This window comes from Xiphophorus maculatus, chromosome 19 (assembly GCF_002775205.1).
Source record: "Xiphophorus maculatus strain JP 163 A chromosome 19, X_maculatus-5.0-male, whole genome shotgun sequence".
Taxonomy (NCBI): domain Eukaryota; kingdom Metazoa; phylum Chordata; class Actinopteri; order Cyprinodontiformes; family Poeciliidae; genus Xiphophorus; species Xiphophorus maculatus.
Window position 1 is genome coordinate 6,960,592 of NC_036461.1, and position 18,291 is coordinate 6,978,882.

At 38.8% G+C, this 18,291-nt stretch overlaps 2 protein-coding genes across 2 annotated transcripts in view; one reads left to right on the forward strand and one right to left on the reverse strand.

Annotated features, from left to right (window-relative positions):
• The first annotated feature begins 424 nt into the window (after positions 1–424).
• ak7 (adenylate kinase 7) lies at positions 425–8,465 on the forward strand. The gene is made up of 18 exons (XM_005797792.3): positions 425–505; positions 998–1,150; positions 1,242–1,350; positions 1,764–1,858; positions 1,967–2,077; positions 2,164–2,247; positions 2,456–2,544; positions 2,632–2,722; positions 2,797–2,874; positions 3,001–3,150; positions 3,235–3,363; positions 3,438–3,534; positions 4,137–4,259; positions 4,967–5,002; positions 5,081–5,278; positions 6,537–6,757; positions 6,977–7,135; positions 8,275–8,465. Exons 1-18 carry the CDS (start codon positions 425–427, stop codon positions 8,365–8,367), a joined length of 2,097 nt encoding a protein of 698 aa, XP_005797849.1. The 3' UTR covers positions 8,368–8,465.
• Positions 8,466–15,957: 7,492 nt separating this feature from the next.
• LOC102226474 (protein phosphatase 1 regulatory subunit 37-like) overlaps positions 15,958–18,291 on the reverse strand; it is a 41,293-nt gene continuing 38,959 nt past the window's right edge. Inside the window, exon 11 of the mRNA XM_023352713.1 lies at positions 15,958–16,661. Coding sequence (XP_023208481.1) covers positions 16,560–16,661 — 102 coding nt within the window. The 3' untranslated portion in view covers positions 15,958–16,559. The remainder of the gene's footprint in view (positions 16,662–18,291) is intronic.

The following is an 18,291-nucleotide window of genomic DNA, read 5'->3' on the forward strand; positions in this document are numbered from 1 at the left end:
CGTATGAGCAGAGCACATTATGATGGTTCTACAGTTTTCGTCACGTCGTGGCAGGACGGTTACCTGGCTGCCACACTGATGCAGGTTTCATGTAGCATACAACACTTGTAAAAAATAAAGTGTATTTTTTGATTTTCATTTTCTAAAATTATATACAGTTTTTTTTTTTACCTTAAACTGTTTTTTCTGAACTTCACCCGCAACAATAATTAACATGCAACCAGCATGAAATGTTCTGTCCTCCTTAGAAAGATGTACATTTCAAAAATGGATCATTTGAACGTCTTTTTAACGTAAACGGATCCATGAGCTTCGGTTCCTTTCAAAGAGTCCTAAGTCCCAAACGTACTACGCTAGTTAGCGTGTTCACTAACGTACGCTTCGTCGCCATGGTAATAGTCAAACGTCGACTTTATAAAGTAATATGCCGCATAAGCGCAGAGCGACTTCTAAACGGGTCTTTATCAACAACATCGACTCGTATTCCTCCAGGAACATCGCCAAGGTATTGAAACACTGACAGATGTTGTCTGTTTCTCTTTATTTTATGTTCACGGAAGATTAAACGCCGCTTGCCTTTGTTTTAGCAGAAGTCATACGTGAGCTTGTCCGCCATATTGTGAGTGTCGACGGCGCCTTGGAAACCTGTTTTTTTCTCCGAATAAGGCACTAAAGTTTACGTTCTGCCAATTTTGACAAATTGGCTTTATATGTAATAGATAATTTTAGATCTGGTCTGGAGATAATTTAAAATCTTCAAAAACAGAAATACGAGTCAGGGAAGTGTTTCTAAAATAAAAATAGCCCTTGTTTAAAATAATGTTACTCAAGTATAACAAAGTGACTCAAGAGCAAAAAAAAGTATTTGGTGAAAAGAAGACCGTTTGACTTGAATGTCTTAATTATTTTTTTGTATTCAGGAGGATTAAAGCGTATTTTAAAATAGTTCAAAAATAGTGAGGATCTGTTCTTCTGTCTATGATTGCCTGTTGTATAGTTCCTAAGTAAGGTCGTTCTAAGGGTCATGGATGAAGAGGAGGAGCAGGAGGAGGAAGGGGAGGAGGTCCACCACAATCACGCCTTTCAGATGGTTGGAACTGTCTCTAATCTGTCTGATGAGCCCCCACCACACATCTTGGAGGAATACTGTGTAAGTGATCTGATCCAAAACTGTCCCGTCAGATGGTTTCATGAGGTAGAACCTCACTGACTGATTCTGATTATATTGGGTCTTTCTGAAGCATCCTAAAAAGGAAGAACTGCTGTCAAATCTGATGGAGTGTCAAGTTATCATCTACAATATTAGTCAGGATGCCGATCAGGTGGAGGAAGCTTCCTGGGCTGTTAAAGGTAACCTTTCATTTACAGTGATGCTGTGTCACGAATGTAATTTTAACACAGTAATTATTACAACATTTTGATGATAAAGGGTAAATATCAGAGTTCTTGCTGTGGGACAGAGCAACTTCTTCCAATAATTTAATTGCAATGTAAAAATTTTCCTTTCTGTGACCACGTTACTGTTTTCCCAACATTTCTTATAAGCAAAACTGTCTCTAAATTGAAATGTTTTTTCTTGTCCCTTTCTCTCTATTTCCCATCTCTCCAGCACACTTGATGTCCAACATCTCCAGCATCCATTCAAGTTTAAATCTAAAAAAATAAAATCAAATAAAGATTCTTGTTCTACGAAGTTTAATATACGATAACTGATGCAATAATCAATAAATCCAGCAGGAGTCATTCTTGTGTTTCATTCACAGCCCTCCATGATCAAAAAGAACATTTTACCAGTCTGAAGATCTTTATCCTCATCTCCACTGTGATGACGTGGGCTGCCAGCATACCATTGGATCCAGTCAGTCACTTTTAATTATGCTTTGCCTCTATTCCTGCTTAAATATTTAATCTAATCTGGATGTAATTATCCTGCAGAATCTTGTCTCTGTTTTTTTTTCCATCCCAGGAAGACCCAGAGCTTCCCTTCACTGATGAGATTTTCTACTGCAGAAGAGCTCATCCTAACTTCAAAAAGCACATTGACCTGGAGAAGATAGTGGTGAAAGCCGGCAAATCTGTGAGTTCCCATTTCATCTGTAAGGTTCTGGTTCTCTTTCCAGAAGATGAGTGAGACTGATGGTGTTGGGCGGGTTCTGTTTACAGAACAGAGAGATCTTCTCCACCTATGTGGTGGCATCCGGCCTGCAGTACGGAATGGGGGAAGGGATCTTTCACTTCTTCTTCAAGGTCCCATCACAAAGGAAAACACAACTCTGCACTGTTTTAACTCAGACATACTTTCAGTCTACTGAGTGAACAATGCCCCCTCCTGGTTACTGTTAAAAACTTCTCAGCTGGAATTTAAACACAATCCAGATAAATTAAATTAAGACAAAACCAGAGTTGCAAATGTTGATTTATTTGACTTAATCTGTGAAATTCTGTATGCTTTTAGGAATCGTGGCTGGGAGAGGCATCTGAAATATCCATATATGGACATGGAAAGAACAACATTCCCACCATCCACGTCACCGATCTGGCCAGGTAATTCTTCTAAACGGATGTGGACAGACAGGCAGGTCTCCTGATAGCCGTCATTTTGATGACTTGTGAGTTTCCTTTGTGTTGCAGCGTGGTCCAGAATGTAATCGAATATCAGCCCAGACCCTACTACCTGCTAGCTGTGGACTTGTCACACAACACCTTGGAGCAGTTGGTGAAGGTGAGAAACAATCCAGAACTGATCCAAGTGAACAGCTTAAGAAACCAACTTGTGTTTGCTGATGATCTGTGAAGGTTATTGCCACTGCATTGGGACCTGCTAAAACAGTGAACAGGCCTTTTGAGGACATCTACCTCAACCAAGAGTTAACTGTAAGTTATTTTAACATCAGAAAAAGAAGCTTGGATTAAACGTAGACACAGAGCCCCTCCCAGGAGGAGTTCTGCTGCTCTCTGGATGTTAGAAATCATTCCTGACGGCTCTTTTCTACCTGACAGTTGATGGAGATTGATTCCCTCCAAGTCAACCTTCGGATGGAAGCAGTAAATGTTGAAAACCTGCTCTCCGTCTACTGGCATTGTGAGGGTGGTCTGGTGGAAAATGTGGACCTGGTGGTGGAGGAGTATCGACTGTCTCGAGGGCTTCTGGTGGGCTCGATGTGCAGATTCAACCTCACATAGTGTTTCTGTGATGGAGCTGTGCTTGACGACTTCGTTGTGTGTTTTTCGCAGCCTCTCCGGGTGTGCCTCCTGGGTCCTCCCGCAGTGGGGAAGACTACCTTGTCTTTACAGATCTGTAAGCACTACAAACTCCATCACATTACTGTGAGGGATACCATCTATAAGGCCATGGCCGAACTGGTGAGCCGCTATACCTCACCGTTATTTTCAATTAAAGCTGATCATGTTTGAACTATGTTTGTATTCTTGATCAGGAAGGCATTGTGAAGAACCCAGATCCGGATGCTGAGGAAGTCGCAGCAGAGGCTCAAGAGCTGCTCAACAGCCTGAATGAGTCTATAGATAGTGAAGGTTCGAGCTTTCTGCTTAATGATCTCATTTGCTTTTTTAGTCAAGTGTGGTAAAACTGATTTATGGCTCATTGTGTTCCAAAAAGCCATGTTTATAAAGTGCTTATTTTCTGATTTAAATGGGAGATTAGTGCTGGGAAATAATGAATTGTTTAGATGTTTTTTTCCAGAACTAGAATAATTTGAGGTGCTTTAATCCAGCACTAAGATTTTTCCTGACTTTTTTTTTTTTTACTGTATATTACGGGCAATTGAACCACCTAAATATAAGTTGCACCCAAGTGCAAACTTTGAAGAGAGAAAAAACAAGTCGTAGGCCACACTTGCTGCAGGTTTTCACATTATAACATGAGATAATAACACATAAAGATTTTCTAACTTAAAAAAATGCGTATCTGTGACCTACACAAATACAATCCTTATATGGTTTTTCCAAACAGTACATGTAACGCAACAGCTGAAAAAAGTAAAATACAAAGCCTACCAAGAAAAATCATTTCTTAGCAGAGATCTTATTCCTTTTTACACAAATCTGAGGACAGTAATATTTTGCCCAATAAGAAACAAGAGATGGTGTGCCGTACCTCTCCTTTTATCTCCCAGATGTTTCAGAGGAGCAGCTCAAGATGTTGAGGGACAAAATGACGTCCAACCAATGCAAAAACCAGGGTTATGTCCTTGATGCTTTTCCCAGCACGTATAAGCAAGCCGAGGACCTGTTTGAAGGTAAGAAGGACGTGCTACCTCCACATGCATCTTTACAGCGCCTTGCAAAATATTCATATCCCTTGAACTTTTTCACATTTGGTCTTATTTAGAAAACTCAGATTTAATTTGAATTTTATGATGGGTAAAGAAGTGCATCATTTTCCATTCTGTTTAGGAAGCAATAAATGCAATAATTTCATTTTTTGCAGGAGCTACAAATGAAAACTTGTAAGGTGGTATTTGTCTCTACCAGTTTTGTACATCTCCTGGTTGAGATTTTCACTCATTTTGCATGCGACCCATGTACAGAGGCCTCAGTCCAGCTGGCACGGGTTTGAGTCTCGGCTCGTTGTTCTTTGCTGCATGTCTTCCCCCTCACTCGCAACCCTCTTTCCTGTCAGTCTACTGTGAAATAAAGTCCAAAAAATTCTTGAGGGTAAAAAAAAAAACACTGATTTTTTTTCTCTGGGGATAGGGCACCAAAACTGGCTCCAGCTCAGAGGCTGTTATTCTTCTAAATACGGCCCTGGTCTTGATGTTGCTATTTGTTCTCTAACAAACCTCTGAGGCCCTCACAAAGCAGTTAGATTTATAAGACAGAATCCCACTCAAATTGACTCCATTTACTAATTAGACAATGTGGTTGCACTCAGTGGATATGAATACTTGGTCAAGGCCCTGCACATGTACAACAAATAAAGAATAAAGAATTTCTTCATCTTCAGACGAGCAGGAGGATTTCTCTGACAAGTTCACACCAGGTACATTTGCTCCATCATCATTGGTTTATTTTGTCAGATGACCCTGGATTAACATGGAGCTCCTTGTTTTGGCTGCAGAGTTTGTGTTGGTCCTGGACGCCACCGACTCCTTCCTGACAGACCGAGTGATCAACCTCCCCGAGGAAACAGTACAAGACCTCGGCTACGAGCCGGAGAAGTTCCTAAGCCGGCTGGCCATCTACAGAGATAACACCCAGGAGGAAAAATCGGTTCTCAACTATTTTGAGGAGCTGGATATCAGCACTGTGCTCTTGGGTAATATGATGGAGGACAACTTTCTGTGTAGAGATGCACGATCCTATATTTATATTTGTATCAGTTCCGATACTGAACAAAATTCTTGATCGGGTATTGGTGACAATGAGCCCCATTCATAAGGTCAGATCTATTCAGTCTATTTCCACACTTTGTGCTCTGAGTGATTGTGATGGACCGAGCAGTTAAGGAACAGCCAGGCACCGGTTCAAAGTCAAAAATAATTGTTTTTTATTTAACCCAAAACAAAACTTGGGTAAATAATAGAAAAAATGACAAAATTTGGGCCCATAAAAGAGGTCAAAGTAACAGACATCAACTCAGACTAACTCAAAAAACAGACCTCCCAAACAGAGACAAAAAGGGACTTAAATACTGGCTGATCAGGCCACATACAAAACACAAAGGGGAAAATACACAGAAACCTAACTGAAACTAACATAGCAAATCCCATTCCCCCCCTCTGGATGATGAGTAATGGTGTGAACCAATTTGCAGTCTCAGCTGGCTTGCTTCACCCCTTCTCCACCTCTCTGCTCTCCTAAGGATTGGGCAGCCAGCACTTAAACTCAGAAACAAAACAAAGATTAAATCAAGCAAAACACAACAATATAAACTAAAATGTGCGCACTTATTCTAGAATACACTGTGATGTGTTGCTTTCTAAAAAAAACCCAGTTATTCTGTAAATTAAATCCTAAACTTAAAGAAATCCAAATATAAGTGAAATGAACTTATTGCGTGTGGTGAGAGTGAATATTACCACATTTGGTGTGGCTGTAACTGCAGCCATCACAGTGATGTCATGCTTTATTTAATGTACAATTTGCCCCTTTTGAACCATTAGAAAAAAAAGTTTGTTGCAGTTTATCTTTACATGTTTGACTAACATAGTCAACCTATTGTTTTTGTCAATTTATTTATTTCACATTGGCTGTTATACTCCTAATTGTACCAACTGAACAAATTAAAGTTGTTTTTACATGTTTTACCAAGCTTATGAAGCTACTGGTGTATTTAAATATGCTGTACTGGTGCACAGTTATAAAATAAATGTGTAATTTAGTACATTTATGTCAGTTTTAAAAGAAACATCTTCAGCCAATCCTGCACTGTTTTTCTGTATCGGATTGCTATCAGACAGTACTAAACCTCAAATATCGGTATTGGGTGTGAAACAAAGTGGATCGGTGCATCCCTAATCTTGTGTGGGTGACTAAAGGAAGGATTCTGTTCAGTTCATTTCCTTATGTTTCAGAGGCCACCAATGGCGAAGAACCCGCCACCTCGCTCCTGATGCATAAGATTTTCACCACGTTGGGCCCCCCTAGAACGTACAGTCCCAGCCCTCAGGAAGTTGAGGAGGAGAACAGGAGAATAGCAGAAGAGAGGTTGAAGAAAGAGGCAGAGGAGAGGGCTGTGGAGGAGCAAAAAGAGGAGGAAGAGACCAGGATCAGGGCTGCACGCTGGGAGGAGTGGGTAGGTGGACATGATTCATCAAGAAGAAATCAAACTGCTTCCTGCCTGATGGTCTATGTGGTGCACATGAGAAGCATCATATGTAAATGTCAGACAGTTGTAATGTGAACAACTTAATACCTCCACATTACTTAGAAACGTCCTGATTGTCACCCTACGTCTGCCGACTGTCAACCTTCAGAGCCCTTAAACACCTCCAGTCCGATGTTTGTGTTTCAGACTCAGAGATCAGAGGCATCAAGGATGCTGGAGGAGCTGCACTTGGACATCCTGACTAAACAGATGAGAAGCTATCTGATGAAGAACGTCATGCCAACGCTGGGAAAGGGTTTGATCGAGTGCTGCAGAATTCAGCCGGCTGAGCCCCTGGACTTCCTGGTACTGCTCGGCTTCAAGTCAGTCACTTTTCTGAACGTCTGCTGATATAAGAGAATCAACACGGAAAATGAGCATGGGCAAGATTGTAGGGAAAAAATTAAATCTAATGGGAGATATTTTCCCCCATTAGATTTCAATTTCCAACTGGTAAGAAAAAAGAAGGAAGATATATTTGTCTACAGTATGTACAATTCTTCTCAGCTGCACATTATCTTTGAGGTTGAGTCAGTCTAAAAGACAAAAGCTCCTTTCTGTAAGTAAGCTGGTTGAAAGCTTCAGAGTTGTTCATCTGACTTTCAGATGCCAAGAGGAGTCTTATTCTAATGTTCTAACTGAGACTTATATTTTTATAATCTAAGAGTGGAGAATTGGAAGAGAAATTATTTTTTCAATGATTATGAAACACAAGAGAAACTATCAGCGTTTTCCTAAATACTCTCAGGTTAAGTAAAACGACCTATTTGGGTGCAATATCTGCTGTCGTCGTTTTCATGAGTCATAAAACCTGCTTACCTAGTACTCATGTCTTTGGCTTAAAGACACATCTGGAATCAGAGGAAGGCACTGATTATGCCACCACTAAGGACACATTAAAATAAAAGTTTTTTCTTATGGGTTTTGGACGTCTGGTCCTTCTTTACTTCTGATTTAGGACCAGGTGAAACTCTTTAGAGAGTTACTGAGGACATAAATGCACATCTGGGTGATGAAAAACAAAATGAGTGTTACAGAGCTTCACTCAGTAACAGAAAACTCAGAATCTTGTTTATATCAAGCTCTACACTAACACTTCCGCAGTTCATACATGTTGATCAAACTGGGTTCATCTTCTTTCAGACTTTTTCTGCAGTGTCTGTCTCAGGATCACTTTTCCTGTGTTACTTGCACTTGATTAGGAAGAAAAATAATACATGGTACGGCATCAGGGAAATTAAACTTCTACAGTTGCAGAGTGTCAGTGGCTGTTTTCAAAATGATACAAAAAAAACCTGGAAAGTCAGAAAACATTAATTATTTGAGGAATTTGACAGGGTAGCTGAAGTGAAAAGGAGAGCAAATAATCTTTGTAATTGAAAGGTGAAAAAGCAAAATGAGGTTTATTTCTGCTCCATGATGCATTTTGGTGTGTCTCGTTCCAGGCGGAGTTCCTGTTCCGGAACAACCCGCATGACCACCCCCCGTGTGGTGAGGACTCATCTGAGAACTGTGGTTTTCCTGCGCTGTTTGATTAAACTGAACATTTATTTGTTGAGGGAAACCTGGTTGAGTCGCAGTGTTTTTCTCTCATCGGATGTGAGCAGTGTTTGGACTCCTGAGTACTGGCCGTGACTACAAAACAACCATTTCAATGTGTGCATGAATCCAGAAGCTCATTAGAAAGTTAATTTGTTTAATGAACTCAGGAGCAACAACGCTCCAGTCATAGCTGCTCGGATTTGGCTGTAGATATCTGGGACGGAGAAACGGTACAAAAGGCAGCTAATTTGCAGGTCTCTGGAGTTTCCACTCACAGCTCCAAAGTATTCATAATTAGCCGTATCAGAAGCCCAAATAATTTCATTGAACATAATCGCTACGCAGGGAAATTAGAGAGAAACACTGTGACAAATAACACAACATGAAGAGAAAAGAGCAATTCACTTTCTGTAATAAATATGTTGGCACAATGTTTGAACAGCTTCATGAGTCTCTGTCATCAACTTGTTCCTATAAAATAAGTGTTTGTTGTAAGCAACACACCATACATTACCTTTACTGAGGTAATGTATGGTCATTACAGCCAGTGAGCCAATTCAGCACCTTTAAAATGTTTGGCGTGTCACAGCAAACACCTGATACTAACTGCCAAACTGCCAAGCACTGTGGTGGAGACGTGGTGATAAGGGCTTGTTCTGTTGCCACAGAACCTGTGTGAATAGAATAGAATATACCTTATTGATCCCCAAGGGGAAATTGCTTAATATTATCTTCTATTATCTTGATTAAAAAAAAAGGACATCCCTGAAAAAGAAATGGTCTGAAAGGTTTCTCTCACCTTCCTCCTGCCGATATCTATACAGTGTAATGGATGTTTTAGATGTGTCCCTTCTTCAGACGTAACTGATGAAACGAATTTAATGTTTGAATTGACCAGATTTATTCTATGTGTCCACTAGGGGAAGCCACTTGATTTTAACATTCTTCTTGAGCTCCTTGTAATGCTAATATAAACATTTAGTCCAAGCTTGAACCATCTAAATAAGTAAAAATCTCAAAACACGTTTAAGCATTAAACTTTTCTTTGCACTTTACAATTCTTCACACTAATCAGACCTGAATGTATTTCTTTTAACCATTTTATTTCCAATAATCAAAAAAGGCTGCATGTTCAGAGAGCTGAAACTCAGCCGGTTTAATGACCCTCTTGCACCACTAGGTGTCAGTATTAGATCATTTGTTGGGTGTTAGGATTTATGACGACCTGGATAACGTCCTTCTCAGGAGAAGATCAAATTGGGAAAACTGGGTAAACTCTTTGCAGATTTGTCTCTATGATATGTGAAATCCCAGTTTTTTTTTTCCATCAGATCATTTACATTCCAATTTCCTCAGTTGGACTGAATCCAACCTCACTTATGCTGGTTTCTGTTTCCAAATAACACATGAGGAATGAGTAACATCCCTCACTAACATGGATAGAAACCATGAGCTCAGACTGAAAACATACCAACACCTACATACACACTTGCACAAAAAAAGATGTGTTTGTTGCTTAGGAACAGTTGGCCTGCAGTCGTAACAAGAGCTTTGTTCCTGAACATCATGTTGTTTCCTCCGTTGTTGAGCATAGAAACGATAAAGTTTTCTACCAATATTCATCCTCAGTTTGACTTCCAGAATCATTAAATAAGAAGATTTTAAAGTCAGTGGAAATCAGAACGTTGTTTGTCACACACTTCTCCTTTTCTCATGCCAAAATATCAAAACACTTGCAAGTAAACACATCTGAAGATAGAGTTTGACTTGCAAGTTCTAAATTATTATAAGTTAAATATCTGTGTTCATGGCTGAATGAACAACTCTGAGGGCAAAAATAGAGTCTAGGTCCCATCAGTAAAAACCAGACTGTTCATCTGATTCCAACTTATTTCCATACAAAGAAAATAGCATCAAAAGAACAGCAGAAAAAATAAATAAGAGCTTACCAGAGCAGGAACAATTATTCTATAAAAAAATAAATATGTATTTAAATAAACATCTTGAACCAGAATAAAAGTAGAAAAAACTAGTTTGCACTGCTTTTATGTAAAAATAGGAATAGGCTGAATATTTTCTGTTAATATTTACGAAAAGACAGAACATGAATATAACAAGCTCATGAGATGAGACAATACACAATACTAGGCTCAGGTTTAAAAATTCAGATCTGAGCATGCTGTGGTGGGGTAAGGGCTAGCACGACCCACGTTTGGAGTCCTCGAGTCCTCAACACGGCAGTCGCAGGTTCGATTCCCGGACCCGGCGACATTTGCCACATCCTTCTCCTTCCCCCTTTCCTGTCAACCTACTTTCATATAACGGACACTAGAGCCTACAAAAGACCCCTTTAGGAGAGAAATAAAAAAAAAAATTCAGATCCAAATTCTGTATTAAAATCTAATCACTGTATAATTTTACAATCCATGCTGGATTAGTTTTGATCAATCAATTTATGTTTTTACTTATAGCAAAAGGAACTCATGAAGGTTTAACATAAATTAAGACTAAACCCATGAGTTATTTTTTCATAAATTAACAATTAATTTGAACAACCTCAAATGATGACCCAATCTGAGCACTAAAATCCATCATGCACTCTGCTGCTGCAGTATCAATGATCAGAGGCAGCTGGATTAAAATCAGATCTTAATCCTTAAGATAAAACACTTCTTCCCTTTGAAACTGTTAACCCTTTAAGGGTCTTTACAGCTCTCTGACAGTCAGGCTCTGTCCAGCTCAATCTTTAGCTCGGTACAAACTTAAATCAGCTGTAGCTCTGCTCTTCTCTAACTTCCTCTCCTGTCAGCTGTTTCTTGAAGGTTGGCAAAGCAACAAGGTGTCTGCAGGGATTCCTGCCCTTCTTCTTCACTCCTTATTTTTCTGGTTAATGATTGGCCAGGTGTTACTCCAACAAGCAGGCCAGCAGGAAGAGAAGGAGTCAGCTTCGTCGTTCCAGGTTGATGGTTTAATGTCCTGCAGAACAGCAGGCCTCTGGGTTAACCTGAGTCACATCTTAGTGGCTGCACGTCATCATGATTTCTGGAAAGTTTTTGTAAAAGTAATCTTTCATTTTTCCTGCTCAAAATATTGTTTTCCCTCAAAATTGAAACAAAAATGATAAAGTAGCAGTCAGAGACCTTCACAGGGAAAAAAAAGTCTAAATATGCTACTGGAAATTTCTCCAGCTGCATATCTACATTTCTGGACACTCCAGTGAACACTGTTGAAGCTACAGTCAAATAGAACAAACATCATTTTACCATAAACCAGGTTGGGTCACTTCTTCCTTTGCTGGAGTCAAAAGAGTTGTCCAATAGCCAAGGAACATTGGCAGAGAGTTTTAGGAAAACATGAAACTAGCATATACAGTTTTTCCCAAGAAAACAATAAATACTGCACCCAACTTCAGTTACCTTTGTGCACACCAACAGGACAAGACTCCACTGCTGAAGGAAAAGCAGGACAGTCAGTAAAAGCCAGTAGAAAACAGAAAATTCAATGAGTGTGTGCAAACTGTTTCAGAGCTCCTATATGTTTTGAATCACATCAATCAAACTTTAAATTACCTGACATCATAATAACACCAACTCAGCTTTGACTGTCCTTTACCATCATTTTCAGCTCTTAATTTTATTTTAAACCCTTTTCATCTAACTCCTTTTGTGGTCATTTTTGAGCTATTTGACTGTTAAAACTTATTTACAAGTAAATATCTTCTAATATTAGACAGAACATTTGCTGCCACTGCTCCTAATGTGCAGAATAACTTATCCTTCAATATTAGATCTGCCCATAGTCTTGAACACTTCAAATAAGTCATTAAAACGCATTTTCATTTTTTGGTATTTACATAAGGCTTGACATTGTAACCAACCTGTCCCGTCTGTTTAATTGATTGTGTTTTATTTCTATGTGTTTTTATCTGCGGTTTCAAGAATACTGTACAGCATTCTTTGGTGCAGTTAATAGCTGTTTTTCAAGTGCTTTATAAATAAATTGACATCAACATCAAATTGTTCCATCTGATGACATCTAAATGTTTGATGTTTTGTGTAGAACATCATCAAAACAAATCAGTAAACAAGTAGAGCATCCTACACATGCTTTAAACGGCAACGCAAAATAAAAAGACAACCTATTGGTGAGTATTAACTTCCGAATCTTGCAGCACTGTCACCTTGTTTTAAGTTTATATTCACTTTTTGGTTTCTGGTGTTTAGTTTGCCCCTTCATGTGACAGTAAAGTTTTGAACCCGCTGAGAACACAGATCCAAGCTGTGAGTTTGGAGAACGAATGTAATAAATCAAAGGTCTTCACTGCTGCCCAAAGACAAGTGTGTGAGCACCCAGAGGACGCTTTGAGGGGCGGATTGGCCCCTGCCGAGCCCCTGCCTCAGGACGGATGGATGGAGGGATTGTGTTGACAAGGGGGAAAGACAAAGAGGAGGAGTAAGGAGGAGAAGCAGCCACACATTCAGCAGGGAGGCTGAGCGCTGCAGCCAGAAACTCATCAAAGAGCTGGAAACACCTCCAGCAGCCCAGCAAAAGCAGGATGCTCACATATCTGTGTGTGTGATGGATGGATGGTGTGTCGAGGGGATGTTTGGTTCAAACATTGTTCATTAGTAAACTACATGACTGTCCTGCCTGATTGTTGAGGCAGAATGTCAGATGGTGATGAGCGATTACTGATCCGACTGTCAGGAAAACTTCACCTTCTCTTCTTGCATGCTGGGATCGCATCTGAGCCACAGCCTGTGTCGTACAGAAACATTTCATGCACTCAATGTAGGCAGCGCCTTCATGTTTGTACCACAGTCACACGGTCTGGATGTTCAAAACCTCACTGGTCAGACTGGAGGGAAAAAATATGCCAAGTCCTTAATGTATTTATTCAATACCTTTACCATAATAATGTATTCTTTTTCTCTACTAGTTTAACTTTCAGTCACACAATTTTAACACGTTGATGTACAAGTTGACTCGATACAGAACTTAAATTTGCTACAAAGTTCTGCATTTATAGTATTAGCAAGACTTTTAAACACACTCTGAATAATTAGCCCAATTGGTTGATAATGTGATGGAAAAATGACATTAAGGTCACATCTGCTAATCATGTTATATGAATGATTGTGAACTCTCACCAAAAGAACTATTTGGGTTACATGTAGAAGGTTGGAAGTTGTTTTCTACAGCTGCATCAGAACCAGAGTGTCTCACCCTTGTTGTTAATTCTTTATCTTTGGTATAAAACTCATGTGTTGTCTCTGCCTGACAGAGCTTTTCATCCAGACCTGCTTCATTACTGATTGTCCTACAAGCTCTCTGTATTGTGCACAATATATGAATATCCCTGATTGAGTGATTTCACCTGAACAGTGCTTGGAAATAGTATTTTTGCCACGACAATGACTTGGTCACACCAGTTAACATTGACTGTATTCATTACTTATTCATCTAAAAAGGACAATAAAATAACTTTAACTAGTCAACTAGATGCCCTTCTAGACTCACTATATGTTTTACTTATTTTAACTGTACAATTTTTGTATTGTAATTTTTGTAATTTTTTGAACCCTAGAATTCTTGAAATACTACAGGAGAACTAAACTTGACATCATGGATTTAAATTATATACACAAATGGCTTGCCCCTTTATCTCCAAATTAGACAATAAACTGTAGTTTCTTTATAAGCATCCAGAAAAACTGCTTTATTTAGCATAAATATCTATCTGTGTCTGGACTTCAGTTAAAGGTGGTATGAGTTTTCAAAAAAAAAAAACATTATTGAGCTACACGAGTTAGGTTTTAAAAAATCTTTTAAACTTTTGAAAAATCTCCTTCCAGAAAAATATATGATAATTCTCACTGGCCTCTTTTAATAAAGTGTGAACTTCTTCTGGAAAATTTTAATTTAGTTACTGTTTCATGAATTCTTATTATAACATGTTTTAACTTGTCTCAAATTAGCAGAACTCTACAGCATTTAAAAGCCTTCGAACTTGTGTGATCACAAGAACTTATTTGTGGAAGTCTTCATCCCTGTATGATGATGAAGGAGTCTTACCACAAATGCTGATTTGCTCCCAGGATCAGGTTGGACTGGGTTCAGGCCCCGCAGGCTTCAGGGAGGATTTGGACTGAGCAACCAGCTCTGGGGTCAGACTGGCAGGAGGAGAGGGATGTTGGGAAGGTTCCACACAGACACCTCCCACTATGGTGTGGGAGGGCAGTGGAGTGTCATGTGGGAGAGAGAGTGAGAATGTTTTCATGTTTAGGTGTGAAGTTCGTAGATCCTCTCGGTCGTTCATCTGTTCTGCAGCCTTAAAACCACAGCAAGTGTGACACAGGCAACCTGATCACCTTATTGACATTCACGTATGATTACATACGTGAATGTATTTGGAAGATATATAATAATGTAGAAAGACATGATCTACAAAACAAAGATAAAGGAAATCTGATAGAAAACATTGTCATGTTCACACACACACAAAGCACATGTGTAAACACCCTAAGTGCCATTTTATGCGCTGTTTAACAGGCGCCATAAGAATTTTTTTTTAATTTTTGAGGTGCAAATTTAAATTCAATACAGTAACCATTAATGGAGATTATTTTTTTTAGAATAAATTATTTTGATGATTCCCTGAATACTCTGATTTGCCAAGAATTGCAGATTCAGCCACAATAAGCTCAAACATTGTAGATTAAATTAGAAGAATGGTAAAAAGGCTCTTTAATTTAAGGCACCAAATCAAGTTTAATTAGCCAACAGTGGTGTAGCTATCCTTTCTTAGTGCGCTTACACTCCATTACACAGGAGGGCGCCTCCGTCCCAATGACAAGACATATGAAAAGCAATGACAAATGGATTTAGCTGCAATGAATTTAATGTTTTCCTACTGCTGCAGTGAGCCTGAGTTGGAATGACGAGCCATATCACAGGAACAGGCACTGATCATGGGTATTATCTGCAGAAGTAGAAGATATTTTTGAAATCATCACCAGTCTATGATGGAAGAACAAATGAGCAGAAAAAAGGTGAAACACTGTCAAAGTTTTTAATGATTCTCATTCATCCATATGCATTTACAAGTATATTTTTACATTTATATTTTATGTTTTGTAACTGTTAGGAAAATTATCCTCCTGTTCATTTACTCATGAGTTTATTTTACAAGTTATGTTTTCATATTATTCTTTTCATATTATTCTTTTTATATTATTACTCTCATATTATTCTTCTTTTTATATTTTTACTTAACTTTTCTTTCTTTTGTAGTATATTATTAACTTTGTTTAGGATGGTTGCTTGGAAGCTAAAAACGTTAAACATTCATGTGTTATTAGTTCCATATGTAACTGATTAGTTGTGGTCAGTCACATGCCCTTGTAAGGGCATGTCCATAGGAGGTTCCAGAATGTAAAGGTTGGTCAATTCTCTGTGTGACTGTGTGAAGAGAAGCCCAACCTCCTTTTTCTATACAATAAAGAGAAATGCAAAGAAAGAACTGGCAGAATTGAGTCCAGACAGTGTTTGACAGCGATTCGTCGTGTCTGTTCTCAATTCTCCTATTCTGCAGAAAAGAAATTAAAAGAAACCTAATCTCTGTCTCTGGCTGATTCTTTGCAGGTTATGACAAATAAACCTATCAGTAACATCAGTTTTCCTATTGGACAGATTATTGGAAGGAGTAATTTTGAGTCCACTATTAGGTTTCAATGCAGCTGTTTTGAGATTAATGTACTCAAACTTTTATAAAGCCCAGAAACAGTGAATCCTTCTCAGTTAACCTTTCGCTATCTTTCAGTAAAAACATGTTGCATTTCACCCTGAGCATTTTTACATTTCAGACCGAACTATGGAGAAGAACAACTGGACCATTCATGATGAATTTTAGGAACACTACAGTTTAGCTCAATGGTTATTAAATCTGATTTAATATAATTATGTGAACCAGAATGTATCACACAGAAAAGAGAAGTATAATTGGGCAGATTCCTCTTTTCCAGCCCATCCACATACGAGTAATATCTTTATGTGCTGAATGGCTCAGTGGGAACATTAGGAATATGTTATCATTACTTTTAGTGGAGTTATTATTTGTATATGTGCACGATTCAGTCAGATGTTTAGATTCTTTCTTGTAATTTCAGATATGAGCATCACTCCATGTTCATCTCTCAGACGGGTCTCTCTGGAGCCGGCTGGCGTTGGCTTTGCAGCGCTGGGTGATCTCTGCTTGAAGCCTCTTCTGAGTCTCTGACAGGAACTCATCCTGGTGGTCAACAGAAAAACAACACAGTCGTTACTGGTTTAAATGGAGGCGCTGTGCTGATAGTTTAAGGAGTAACCAGTCAGATCAATAGGGAAGATGTTCTTTTGCTCTTTTAACATTCTGTCTGTCCAATTGAAAGTGTCTGTTTTTCACTAGAACTTATTGGACTTTTATTAAAATTATGCTGAAGATAAAGCTCAAAAGAAAATCTATTTCAGATGATACTTTTATCTAAATAAGCAGCTGCAATATGATGAAGTGATTCTGTCAACTGAAACGATTCATTTCAATGAACGAGCAAAGTGTTTTGTTGGAAACGCCTGATTTCAGTCTATAATATCAGGAAAGTGGTTTAATATAATGAACCACTTTCATTAGCTCAAAGAAAGTTAAATGTTTTCTTTTTAAAGACAAAAATTATGTGATTTTTCTTATATCAAATGTTACTGTATAATAAATTGGTTGTGCTGGACATAAAATAGGATGTAATATCTAATGTCTAGAAACATTTTCGGAACAAAAACTTTTCCATTAATACAATTAGACTTAAAAATCTTGTTTATGTAAATCAAGAGATGTAAAAAACAAAACAAAAAAAAAGAACAACCAACATCAACTCTGTTTGAATAATACAATTCTTATCCTCGATGGAAAATTAGATGTTGAATATTTGTATTTACTTAAATGTAAAAGGCAGATTTTTTTTTTCCACAATTATGCTAAAAATAAACATTTCATTTCTATAAAGCGAAAAAGTCAGTATTCAAAACGCAGAATGACGAAAAGCTAAACTCCATGTTATATTGTCAGCAATATGTGTTTTAAGTTCTGGGAATTTCTCCCGTGTAACTGTATGTAAATTCAGGCAGCATATACTTTCTATGCTCTTTAGCTTTCAAACCAACTTAAGTTAAATCAGAACATGACTGTTCACTCGTAAAGGTCAGCAACAATTTTATCTGTTCTTTTCACATTCACACAGAAATGTTTGTTTCCATTTGCTGATACTCGACCTGGGTTCAAATGAAAAGCCATTGAAGAGACCCTCAGAAAGCGTGGAGAACTAATTGAGACGATGTGAAGAGATTACAGAAACCAGAAAAGATGGAGAGCAGATTAGGAATATTAAACTATAGATTTACTGATTTGAACAGGTTTTAATCTCAACTTAGCCTTTCAAAATAAGAGTTTTCTTATGTAAATCAACATCCTGGAGCAAAGCAGAGGTTTGACTCCTGCCTATCCCAAACTCCCCCCCCACGCCTCCTCCCCGCCTCTCCTCCACCATGGCGGTGGTCTGCAGCAGAGCAGTTAATAAAGAGATTGATTATCAGCCTGTCAGGAAGTGACAGTTGGACAGGGAGGCTCTGCGTGAATGACAGAGGGCACGCTCACCACGCAGCAGCCAACCTGACGCTCACACACACACACACGCCAACACACGCACACGCCCGCACACGCTCACAAGGCTCTGCCAGCACAGAGGGTAGGTGGAGGATGTGGAAGAAGGCGGAGGGTGGATGGGTGAGAGGCGGGCATGTGGAGAAAAGAGACGCAACCTTCTGCCGGTAGAAGTGTGTGTTAATGTGTGTGTGTGTAGGTGGAGGTGTTGGAGGGGGTCAAAGTTCAC

Coding starts and splice junctions, on each gene's coding strand:
- ak7 (XM_005797792.3), top strand. CDS start 425: ATGCCGCATAAGCGCAGAGCGACTTCTAAACGGGTCTTTATCAACAAC. Junction 1,151..1,241: donor ACATCTTGGAGGAATACTGT/GTAAGTGATCTG, acceptor GTCTTTCTGAAG/CATCCTAAAAAGGAAGAACT. Junction 2,545..2,631: donor CACGTCACCGATCTGGCCAG/GTAATTCTTCTA, acceptor TTTGTGTTGCAG/CGTGGTCCAGAATGTAATCG.